The following is a 12,085-nucleotide window of genomic DNA, read 5'->3' as shown; positions in this document are numbered from 1 at the left end:
CTTCAGTAATTAAAAACAAAAACGAGTCCTGCTTCATCCATCAGACTTCCAAAAGCATATGCAATGCTGGGTGTAGAAGAATGCAGGGTGATACACAGAGAAAGTTAAGCTACCCACCCATGCCTGTGCCTTGAGTCTGACACACCTCCCAAACAACACTGCCTTCACCTTCAGAGAGAGATGCAGATCCAGAGGAATGCTCTTCTCCTGGCCCTGTCTGGAGGAGCAGAATCCCCACTGTTTCTACCCTAAACCCAGCTGACCCTTCCAGAGCAGGGAGACACTTAAGAAGTGAGCCTGAGCTGAGGAGGACTTAATTTAGCTGCTGGTAATGAGAAAAGTCAAAGGCATCTCCTACAAACACATCCTTTTAGAAAGCTCTTCCTGTCCCTAACTGAAGGGATCTCCCACCTCTACAAACACATCCTTTTAGAAAGCTCTTCCTGTCCCTAACTGAAGGGATCTCCCACCTCTAAGCCCAGTGATGTCTTCTTTCCACTTTTTCTTCCTTTTGTTTCTTTCTCTGATTTTTTTTTTTAAGACCTTAGTTTCATTTGTCCCAGGCTAGTGGGAAACTTGCTCTGTAACTGGGCATGACCTTGAACTTGACTTCCTTTAGCCTCTACTAGAGAGTCAGGAGCCCCAGTGTGTGTCTCCTCTCCCACTACACCCTGACTCAAGCAGGGAATCACACCCAAGGTTCCCTGCCCTCCCGGCAAGCCTCTGCCAACTGAACCACATCTCCAGCTAAGATCATTCTTTTCACCGAGCCACCAAGTTAGTCTTTCTCCTTGAAGAGCCCCTGCTGCAAATTTCGGTTCCACAGGACAGATCATATTCTGTCTGATCCTGGAGGATGGTGGAGGTGCTATCAGAGAAACAAAAGACAGGAGATCCATGACTCAGTAAATGCCAAGAAATATCAAAACACTTTCACAGAGCCTACTTAAACACTGACCCTTCAGTAGCTCATCCTATTGCCAACTCCCTTTCCCTAACACAGTCCTGGGATTCTCAAAGAAAGCCTTCATGTGAGGAATAAAAGATAAAGGTTAACAGTCCCTCAACAATGGAGACTCCTACCACGTTATATGTACAGAGTGGTCACTAAACTTTTTCAAGGTAGGGCCTACTATTTGTTTTGTTGGATAAAATCCAGCATGAAAAAACAAAACAACAACAACAAGAGAGAGAGAGAGAGAGAGAGAGAGAGAGAGAGAGAGAGAGAGCTAGCTTTAATCCCAACACAGGAGAGGCAGAAGCAGGCAGATCTCTGTGAGTTTGAGGCCAGCCTTGGCTACATACTGAGCTCTAGGACAGCCAAGGCTACATAGTGAGACCCTGTCTGGGAGGGGGCACAGAAACAGTAAAAACAAAGACCTGCTTAAAAGGAGGCTGTGTACGGACGGATTGGATTTGGTTCAAAAAGATGCCTGCCAGGACTGAAGACACTCTGGGGTATCATAAAGCCAAAGGTGGGAATGAGTCTCCTAGAGTCGAGACCTCTTCCTCCACAGGGCTGAGGCGCTGCCACTCCACAACAGGTGAGCAGAGCTAAGATGACCCCGAAGTCCCAAACCAAATTCTTTCATCTGATCTACTCCTTTCATCCACTGTTTCTGCAGGGCACGTGTCCTCCAGATGGCAGAGCATGCTGCTTCCTTGTTAACATTAAATAAGAATGGAGACCAATCCATCCTGGCCATTGCCATCTCTCTGCCATCACTGGCTCCTGCCCCCACAGCTGATAACACCTCCAGTTGCCACCTCTGACTTTCAGTCTACCCCCAGCCCCATCTCAACATTCAAGAGTATGGAAGAGGAAATAAGATAGAAAGGTCTTAGTTTATCTTTAAAATAATGACTCATTTTATTTTCTTTTAATATGTAGTTATAAATATATTTGTCAAAATATATGATCAATATGGTCAAAACATTTGCACGTAAAGTCATAAATAAGGTCAAGGTGAGTTGTTTAGGGTTTTTTTTTCTTTTCTGTCTTTCATTTTTTTCTTTCTTTCTTTTATTTTTTTAAAGATAAAAGTCCAGCTATAGGGAAGCAGTTTGTGTGGTATGTGTAGGTGGTTGAATGGGAACATGTGTGTGTGTGTGTGTGTGTGTGTGTCTGCCCTCCGGGCTGCCTGATCTCAGCGGCATCCACACCCTTCTACCACCATTTCCTGATAATTTTTCAACACCACCTTGTCGTACTCATCCAGGTACAACATGGAAATGGCACTCAGTTCAGTGGGGACGCAACAGGCCTTAGGGATGCTAGAATTAACAGAGTTGACTAGGGTCTGCACAATGGCATGGTTGGTTGAGTTGAGGTGATCAGCCAGTGGAAAGGGACAGTCCCCGTGGCAGTAGAAGGCCTGGTAGCCGGGTGGGGCCACAATCCAATCATTCCAGCCCACGTCACTGAAGTCCACGTAGAGTGAATGGCGACGGCAGTTCTTATTCTTCTTCCTGGACCGCTGTGGGTGATGCTTGGGACTACGTTTGGCCCTCCTGCGGGTCAAGGTATGGCCTCGGCCATCATGGCCAAAAGTGACCAGGAGGGGCCGGAGTTGGGCCCAATCTCCACTCCCTTGAGGTAACGATCGGCTGATTCTGACGTGCTGGCCCTGGTGGGTCCGTGTCTGGTGGAGGTGAGTCACCTCAATGGCCAGCCCATAATTGGGTTGCTTTTCCCGGGTCCAGCGAAGGACTGCAGGGCTCACATCGAAAGTTTCCCACCGTGTCACATTGTGATGGACTAGTCTGGTGTCCAGTAGTCGTGTGATGAGGTGTCCGGGAACCATTTCTGCTGGGGGCTTCATAACCTCATAAATGTTTATACGGTGGAAGCCCTGTTCCCAGTCAGGGCCCTGGTCCACCTGCTCCCGAAAGAGCCGGAGCTCTGCCGAGGAGATCACCTCATTCTCTGGGATGCTGCTGAGGTTGAAGAGGAAACGAAAAGCAGAGCTCTCACTGGTCCCTGGGATGTTCTCCAGATGTTCTAGGCACAGTTGAAAGGGGAAAAGAAAAGGCCCATGAGCTTTTCTGAGACAAAAAAACAACAACAAAAACAAAAACAAAAACAAAAAATAGCAGAATTGGTTGAATTCTACTTATATAGTGGAAACCTAAGGGGAGGAAATTACTGTGCCTTTTAATTTGAAGGAGCAGAGTTGTGGAGCAGCTAGCAAACCAGCAAAATTTAGCTCACATTTGTGAAACACCAAAGACAGAAAGTATCTCCCAACCTCCTTTATATGCCTAATAATTTCCATGTGTCAACTCTTTTACTCCACCACCCCTGGACTCCCCTTTTAAAGCCCCCTCTTGGCTTTGTGTACAGTTTTCTTTACAAGTGGTTGTAAAGAAAAAGAGGGGCCACCCTCTCTCCCTCTCCACTTTTGAGTATGTTACCAAACATTTCCCCAGCGATCCTAGAAACACAGAGCACGCCTTGTTGATCATGTTACAGAAGGGAAAATAAATTCCAACACAGTAATGATGCTGGAGGATTAATAACTCAGATTTACTTTGGAAAAGAAACATCCGCTAGGAAACATTCAGATCGTATTACAAGGCCCCTATTGAATAAACCTGACAAACACACAGCTGTAATATTAAATTCAGTAGGTGCTTTGAACAAAACGGGCAGAAACCCCGGCTTTGATATAGCTAAAGCACACCGCTGGGGCTAGCCCAAGTCTGAGTGGTGTCAGTCGGATTCTCCCAATGTAAACCCCTCCCCCATCACCACCACTACTTGGTCTCCAGAAAGTACCCTCAGAGGCAGCTCTGGAAATTTGAAGGTAAGAGGCCCTGTTCCACAGTCTCCAGGGCTGGGAGCTTTGATGTAACATGAACTCTTCTTCCCCGAGGGCTTCCACAACCCCTTCAGCTTGCCCTGCCAGCTGCCCACCCCCCACCCTCTGCCCCAGCGCTCCACCCCACCCTCCACCGCCAGGACTAAGAGCAGAAACTGACCTTCGTGATGGAAACTCCTCACAGTGTTGGCTCGGCTGGCGGGACGCTCCGGGTACTCAAGCCCGGTTCCCTGGCTCTGCTCTTCCTCCTCCTCCTCCCCAGACTGGAGCCGGTAAAGATCCCTCATGTAATCCGGAATGATGGCGCTCTTGCTAGGCTGCGGACGGCGGCGCAACCCAAACATCTGTAGAAGTGTCGCCTCGAAGTCCCGCAGGAGCTCATGGCTCTGCCCTGAGCGGCGTCCTCCCGCGTGGCCCTGAATCTCGGCGACTTTTTTCTTCCCGGTCTCAGGTATCAAACTAGCATGGCTCGCGCCTCCTAGCAGGACTTGGCATAATAAAACGACCATCAGCATTCGGTTACCAGGAATCATGGTGTCTCTGGGGAGGGGGTTGGGGTGGAAGGTTAAAGAATAAATAAACACCGATCAATAGCGAGAAATAGAGATGTCTCTGCATATGCATATAGGGGTAGCAACCGACGGTCAAGAAGTAAAACAGGTCCGAAAGATCAAGTTTGTGTTTTCTCCCTCACACCCTCCCCACACACACACCAGCTGCAGCCATGCACGGCCCGAAAGTAAGAATCGCCCTGTAATTACTTGGTCTAACTTGTTTACACTCAAATAACCCCAAATCAGATAGCCTCCATCCTGTCCCAACGGCTATCTGAGCCATGATCTCAGCGTGGCTTCTTCAAGGATAAACAGTTAACATTGAGGAGGTAAAAGGGGGTGGGGGAGGGAGAATTAAAATGCCATCGCTCTTCACTTCGGACCTTCAGCCCCCCCCCCTCTTCCTCCACCACCCCCCGCCCTTCCTCCGCCCTCCAGCCCAATTTCCACAACTTCCAGCTGGTTAAGAACAGGAGGAGGGGAGAACAGAGCTGCGCCGACAGAGCTTGGACCGGGCAGCAAGGTCCAGTGACTGGGAAAAGGAGTCAGGGGGCTGCCGCAGTGACTTTGTGATTTATTTCATTGTGGTCGCTGCGTTGAAAACGCTCACTAAAAAGTCTTGTTCCCAGGGAACGGTAGGGGTGATTCCAAAAGGAACACGGGTATTTTTTTTTTTTTTTTTTTTGACATGAGGCAAGGAACTGGCCTTCCCAGGCTAGTGGGACGGGACTGGGAAGGGAGTGGTTAGCCCTCAAGGGACAGCCCGGACCTGAGGACCTTTCATCTATTTGGTTTCTCGCGCTCCCCCTTTCTTGCAACGCAGCAGACCAGAGAAAACAGTGGGAGCGCTTTAAAAGGAGCCCGTACGTTTCGAGTGTCTGGCCTTGCAGGGGCCAGAAAGAGAATCATAGCGCTGCCTGAGAGTAGGGCGCGGACACTGAAATGGAAGTCCGACGGGAGGGACAGACAGTGGTCAGGGATGGGAGGACAGAGTGAAATCCCAAGAAGGGGAAAATAGAGGTGTCTACTCACTGACAGAAAACAAGGCATATAATAACAGTCCATGATTCTTGGGAGCCAATCTTGAACAAACTTGCTGGAAAGGCTCAGAGAAGCTGCGGCAGTGCGTCGCTCGGAATGGCACTACGGAATGGCTCCTAAAATGAATATTTGAATATAATGAGACTCTAGAGCAGACAGGCTCTGTTTTTCTTCCAGCCCCTAGGAGTCACGTGGACCCAGAGGCTCCGCCCCACTCACCGAAGAGCCCGCCCGCCCCTCCTCCATCCTCCCACCCCGGCTGGGTCCAGCCCCTGCGAGCGAGGCCAACCTCCGCGCCCGCAGCTGGAGCCCCAGCCGTCTGGGAGTTGTCCCCGCCTGCTCTGAGGAGCTCTCGGCGGGACACTAGCCGCTGGCGCGGTTCTCGGTCGTAGTCGCTGCACGCAGGGGACGTGGGGCACGTCTCTACCTGCGGCGCGCAGTACAGTGCATCTGGCCAGGTTCGGGGACCGGTTATCTGAAGCCTGAGGATCTGGGTGCACTTGAAGGCGCTTCTCTTTACAGCGCCGACACAGCTTAAGTGCAGCCAAGAGAGGAACCGAAAAGACAGTTTACCAAAGCCTCACGACAGCGTTCCATGAAAAGGAAAGCGCATAGGGACCCTCCAAGGGCGCGAGCGCGCGCGCGCGCACACACACACACACACACACACACACACACACACACACACACACACACACACGCAAACACACTCGCACACTCCGGCACTTCCTCCACAGGGTCTCCGAGAGGCCAAATAATGCTTCTAGCGACAGGCAGCCGACCCCTAGCGGATCTAACTTCCAGCCAGAAGACTCTGACCCCGTCGCCAACTCAGTCCGCCGCGGGGGTGTCGGGGTTTGAGCGGTGTGGGAAAGTTAGAAGGAGCGGCTTCTGAAGTACTGTCTAGTAGCCCCGCCAGAGTCCCCGCACCGGGTCTGCCAACCGCAGCGTCCGCTCCAGCCAAGCAGATCCTTCAGAAACCGGTCGGCGGTGCCATTCAAGGCGGAGGGGGTGGGGGGGGGGTGGATGTCTGAGCTTCTAGCTCCGGACAGATTCCAAAACAGGCGTCGCCGAAGAAAGAGCGCATCACATTTTTTTTCAGATCTCAGAGTTGCAAAGGCTTTATTACAACTCCTACCCGGCACGGAAAGGAGACCCCAAGCGCAATCCCAAGCGTCTAAAAACCCGAGAACAGCTTTCGGCCTGCACTCGACCTCTCCCTCCGGCTTGGCTTACTTTTTAAACCACCTCCACCCCCACCCCCACCCCCGCGCGCGCCACTTCCTTCCCCCACCCCTTTCCTCCCTTTGCACCAGCTACAGAATCGCGGCTAAGATTCCTCCAAGAAATTCACCAACACACAACTCGGGTGGGGTTGTGGGGTGACCTGACTATCCTAAGATGCCTGGCCTGTTCTAACCTCAGGAAGCGCAACTCTTGTTCCAACAGGTCGTTGCGCGGGGTCCATCCGAGGACCGGAGTCCCAGGACTCCCCTGCTCCAGAGTCCGCTCCACCCGGCCTCTTTGCCTCACTTAGGAACTCGACGTGTCCAGCTGGTTTTCAACCTAACCTCCCCCCCTCCCCGGCCCCAGTTTTCGAGGCGGGGGGCACTTTCGGGAAACCTTTGAAAAAGAAGTGTAAAGGATGGAGAGTCATGTCCTTCCTGGCGGCGGTGGCTGCCCAGCGCCATCCCACACTGCTGCCCTGGGTGCAGAGACCGCGGGCGCCCCTGAGCGACAGTCCGCTCTCACCACCAGCAGCGCAGCTTTCTGAGACGACTTCTCCATTCCCCGACCAGCGTCGCCGCTGGGAATAACTGGGAAAGCGCTGGAAAGGGCAAAGGGCTTATTGTTGATTTGTTTATTGTTTTTAAGGGGAAAGGAGATGGCGATATGCTAGCGACTGGCGCACGCGGAGCGAGGGCACAGTGGAACCGCCGACGCTCAGGATCCCCGGACAATCCTGTGCCTTTGGCGGTGTGGGGAGCGCTCTCGACGTTAAAGCCCAGTAAATAGACGAAGGACTTGTTTCAATTTCAACTTCACAAGGATCACTCTTTTCTTCCCTGATTTTTTTAATTAAAAAATACAGATCAAAGTTTCTTAATGGGGTTGATACAGCTCCTGGAGGCAGTTACCCTTCACTTTCTCCCCAGAATCTTCTTCGAAAACCAAAATTTAATTTAGCCTCAGTTTACCAAATATGACCCTGCTAGTGATTCAACATCTCACAAAACCTTCAGTTCATAAACCAGGGTACTAAAAAACTATCAATCAAAGCCGTGGCGGGAAACCTTCCGAGTCCCCGGGGGTCCAACTGCACTGCGTGTAAGGACCCCGCAATCCCCGAACCCTTTGGAGCATCGCAAGCTCCTCATTAGCCCTGCTGGCTCGTCCGCACAGACACAACATGGCAGAAGACCCGCACAGGTAGCCTTTCGGCATCCTGGCCACGGTCCGTCGAACCTTACACCCCCTCCCAGGGAGGGGAGAGACAGAAGGCAGAATGCATGGGTGCCCATGTCTAAGAAAATAGCTCCTGGAGATGGGAGCGAGTTCTGTAGCTACAGTTCGCTAGCTCTCAGGGGTTGGGAGGGGGTGCGTTGGGGACAAGATTAGGTGACACCCCGCTCAAGGAAGCCTCTCTATTCCGGATCGCGCTTTAGAGCAAAGCAAGACTACAGTCTCTTTTGCAAAGCTAGCTCTGGCTAGGTTTTCTCTCCTAATGTAGCAGCCCACAGTCCCCCGCTGGAGTTGACTCCCTCCTCTCCCACTCGTTTGGTCTAAGTGGAAGCAAACCCACCAAACCCCACAGTTCTTCCCAATGACCTCCTTCCAAGGCCTTCTCTCCTTCCCGCCTCTCCTGGCCCGCACCTCCCTAAAGTAGGTTGGATAAGACGCAGTAACATATATGGAGGTGCCTTTTAGCCTCCATCATCCCACCTCCAACACTGTTGGAGAAGGAAGGAGGAATAGGCCAACTTTTGCCTCGGTTACAGTCTGAGCCCCATCCCCAGCTTCTACTACGGGTGCACCTCGAATCCTCAAACTAGCGCCCCTCGCCAGGTTGCCCTGCTCACCATTGGTTCCTGCAGAAGCGGGCTCGCCAGCAGCTGCTCCTGGGGACCTCTAGACAGCTGCAATGAACCTGGTCGAGGGCCAGAGACTGGATCGCTGCAGGCTCCAAGACGGTTTGGACGAGAATCCCATCAGGGACGGAGACCAGATACTCAGTCTGGGTTGCAGCGGCGTCTTAGGCTGGGGTCTCTCAGCTCGGATGCCGAACTCACCTAGCTTCCGGGCCAGGCCTCGCGCTCTTGCCTTCCCACCCTCCAGCACCACCCTCTCACATCTACTCCTTCCTTCTCTTTTCCCTCCCTCTCTTTCTTCCCTTCCTCCCGAGTCTTTCCCCCCAACGGCCCCTCCCTTCTTCCCTCCTCCCTTAATCGCCTCCCCTTCTGGGGATGGGAGCCCCGCCCACATCCTCCCATCCAGCCACGGGGCCTCGCCTAGCCTGGCAGGCCCGGGTCCGGAAGACTGCACAGCTCCCCAGCCCCAGTTGCCACCTTGGCTGGGACACCGATGCCTCCAGCTCGGGAAGCAGCCGGGTCTCACCTGGGGACCACGTGCAAGAGGTACTAGAAAGCATGCACCAACTAGTCTCTGTACCTTCCAAAAATACCCATGGGAGTCTGGGCTTCCCTGAGTTTAGAATAACTGCTGCCCAAACTGATGATTAAAACACTGAGTAATCACCATTTACCCCGAGTAATTAGAGATAATGAAACACCTCTAAAATCAGGTTATGGAGAAGGGAGCTGTTGGATTGGTTTAAAGGGTGGCCTTCCGTAAACTGTTAAAGGATTCCCAAACGTTGACACAGGCTGTGAGCAGGGCTGTGAGCCTGAAGGAGATACCTCTTCAACTAGTAGGAGGTGACTTTCCCCAAAAAAGTTTTTGTAAGATGTTTCTTGTGGACATTTGAGAATCGCACCAACCCCCCTCCCCTTAAAACTGGGTGCCCTCCATCAATCCTCCAGGTCTAACCTTTCAAGTGCACAGAGGTAGTTTGCAGGCACTTGGCAGGCAAACAGGCCTAGGCCTTGTAAGACAATTAGAAAATCCTACTTATATCTCTGAAGCCTTCTTAACTGCCATATGGTTATTTGGGTTGTTTGTTTGTTTGTTTGGGACCTTCCAGGAAGGTAACACAATGCCTTTTAGGCCATGTAGAGAAAAGAAAAAAAAAGTGCCCTTTGGTCCCTTTTTAGAAGAAGGGAGATGAGGAATTGATTCTTTCATAACAACAGTTAAGAACAAGAGTTGGTAGTCATACTAGCTGGGAGGTGGAATGTGGCGGGCTTTTAAACCTTCCCAAACAGGAGCTAATTTCACACCCTGTCTCTGATGGAGCTGGGAAGGAACTATCAGCTTCATCTTTGTTTTTACAAACGAGGATGGGGAAGGTGAGCCAGGCTAAGAGCATTTGCCCAGAGCACTGAAGGAAATCACAGCCTCTGCTAAAGCGAAAGCTGCAGGGAAGGGGTGAGGCCAGCAGCCCAGAGCTTCAGGTAGCTCCCAAAGGGCTGGAAGATAGCAATTTCCGGTTCTTGGTTTCTGTTCTCTGGGGTGGGTGTTATATTCCCTTGTCACCACAAAGCAGTCTTGACCTAGTGCAGCTCATCTGACCTTTGTACTTACACACCTTCAGAATTTAGAAAACAGGAACGAGTTCCTGTATTCTACTGGCCAGAGACAAAGGGTGAGAAGGAATGTCAGGTTGGAAGGAGTGTTAGAGGCTGAGCACAACATCCTGACCATCCCCAGCCTGGAGCACACTGTATGCCCCTGACTAAGTCCTTTCATTCCAATGGGTACCACCTCTCTCATCCAGAACAGAAAGATCAGCTCAGGTCTCCATGAGCCCTTTCTATTAGAAGACGATTGATTCCCTGCTTCACTGTCACTTTAGTGAAGCTAAGTTGAAATATACCTTCTTTCATTTGAAATCGTTTCTACTTACACCTTCTCTTTTAATCGCTGATTAATCAAGGTATGGCAATAACACCAGCCTGAAAAGATGACTGAGAAACGTACCCACAGCTTCTAACACAGCCAAAATTACAATTAATTATTTAAAACAACAACACAAAATTAAAACTCCATTACATTACATTACTCTATTACATTACTCCTGGGGCATCAGGCTCTGTGCTCCCATAGCAGGTTGAAGGACGGATTCAGTGCTCCCGAAGGCCACTACATCAATCACTGCTGCTTCAATCATTAACACAATGTGTTCCTTAATATTTAAACTCACAAACAGCAGCGACTCGTCGTCCTTGGAGGTGCAACTTTGGCTTTAATGAATTTGGGGGCGCCGAGGGGGGAGGGAGAGAATGGTGTTTGTTCATTTTTCTTCTTACCCAAATGTTGTTTGAATAACAGCTATTGTCTCATTTTCCTGAAACCCAGACAATAAAGTGGCCTTTGGCCCAACCAGTCTGTGAAACGCAGTCTGAAAGTTTCTAATTCAGCTACCTGACAAACCTTATTTAGAACCTAAAATGGATTTCTAGGTGTTTGATGGGGAAACCCAGCTGCTATCTCTGGGGACAGCTGTACTTCTTTCTTCCCCAATTTAGATGGATATAAATTACCCAGGTAGAGTGGTGCATGCTTTAGCCCCAGCACTCAAAAGAGAGAGGCAGCCAGATGATCTCTAGGTGTTCTGGGCCAGCCTGGTCTACCTAGTGAGTTCAGGACAAGCAGTACTATGTAGAGAAAGACCCAACTTTAAAACAAACAAACAAACAAAACCCTATCCATCAGCATCTTTGCTGACCCAAGCAAACCTAATTCCCCTTGTCTCCCCACCCCACCACCCCACCCCACCCCCACAGCCCCCACCACCCAGTTATGCTAAGTAACAAATTAAGTTTGTTTTGTTTTGGGTGGGTGGTACGGTTTGGTTGGTTTTGAAGCAAAGTCTAACCAGACAGTGATTGCAGTTATATACCACCATGCCTGGCCAATGAATACTCCTGGTTTTTTTTTTTTTTTTTTTTTTTTTTGGTTTTTTTTTTTTTTTTTTTTGGTTTTTTTGAGACAGGGTTTCTCTGTGTAGCCCTGGCTGTCCTGGAAATCATTTTGTAGACCAGGCTGGCCTCGAACTCAGAAATCCGCCTGCCTCTGCCTCCCGAGTGCTGGGATTAAAGGCGTGCGCCACCACGCCCGGCTGAATACTCCTGTTTTAAAAGTTATTTTACATGTAGTTTCAGAGCTAATAAGTACCATTAAAAAATAGAAACAAAGACATTCTTAAGTAGGTAAGGGATATTTTTGAGTAGTTTTATAAACAGTTATCATTATGTCCAGAACCCACCAAATAGGTCTATAGCAGTGAAGAGATTTCTGCTTTGTTTTGTTTTGTTTTGTTTTGTTTTGTTTTGTTTTGTTTTGTTTTGTTTGCTTGAGACAGGGTTTCTCTGTGTAGCCCTTGCTGTCCTAGAACTTGATCTGTAGACTAGGCTTACCTGAAACCCACAGAGATCCACTTGTCTCTGCCTCCTGGGTGCTAGGGTTAAAGATTTATACTCCCTGGCTCAGGGAAAAAAAAAATCTGATTCTGCAGGCATAGTACCTTGATTCTAGGTCCCAAATTGAGAA

At 50.2% G+C, this 12,085-nt stretch overlaps 1 protein-coding gene across 2 annotated transcripts; it reads right to left on the bottom strand.

Moving 5' to 3' along the window:
- Window positions 1-1,878: 1,878 nt before the first annotated feature.
- Window positions 1,879-5,533, bottom strand: Bmp4 (bone morphogenetic protein 4). Of its 2 annotated transcripts, none has more exons than XM_021181840.3 (3): window positions 5,408-5,533; window positions 3,982-4,361; window positions 1,879-3,001 (listed from the first exon to the last, which is right to left on the bottom strand). In XM_021181840.3, exons 2-3 carry the CDS (start codon window positions 4,352-4,354, stop codon window positions 2,148-2,150), a joined length of 1,227 nt encoding a protein of 408 aa, XP_021037499.1. In that variant the 5' UTR covers window positions 4,355-4,361; window positions 5,408-5,533; the 3' UTR covers window positions 1,879-2,147. The 2 variants fall into 2 exon arrangements, with proteins under 2 accessions (XP_021037499.1, XP_085684729.1); XM_085828603.1 differs by lacking the exon at window positions 5,408-5,533 and adding an exon at window positions 4,583-4,687 and having other exon boundaries at window positions 3,982-4,308.
- Between the last annotated feature and the right edge of the window lie 6,552 nt (window positions 5,534-12,085).

Source organism: Mus caroli, unplaced genomic scaffold (assembly GCF_978045245.1).
Source record: "Mus caroli unplaced genomic scaffold, Mus_caroli_1 scaffold_12, whole genome shotgun sequence".
Taxonomy (NCBI): Eukaryota; Metazoa; Chordata; class Mammalia; order Rodentia; family Muridae; genus Mus; species Mus caroli.
The sequence above is the reverse complement of the archived record's forward strand: the minus strand, read 5'-3'. Positions and strand labels throughout refer to the sequence as shown.

Coding starts and splice junctions, on each gene's coding strand:
- Bmp4 (XM_085828603.1), bottom strand. CDS start 4,658: ATGGCTCAGATAGCCGTTGGGACAGGATGGAGGCTATCTGATTTGGGG. Junction 4,309..4,582: donor GTGTAAACAAGTTAGACCAA/GTAATTACAGGG, acceptor TATTATGCCAAG/TCCTGCTAGGAGGCGCGAGC. Junction 3,002..3,981: donor GAGGAGTTTCCATCACGAAG/GTCAGTTTCTGC, acceptor AACTGTGCCTAG/AACATCTGGAGAACATCCCA.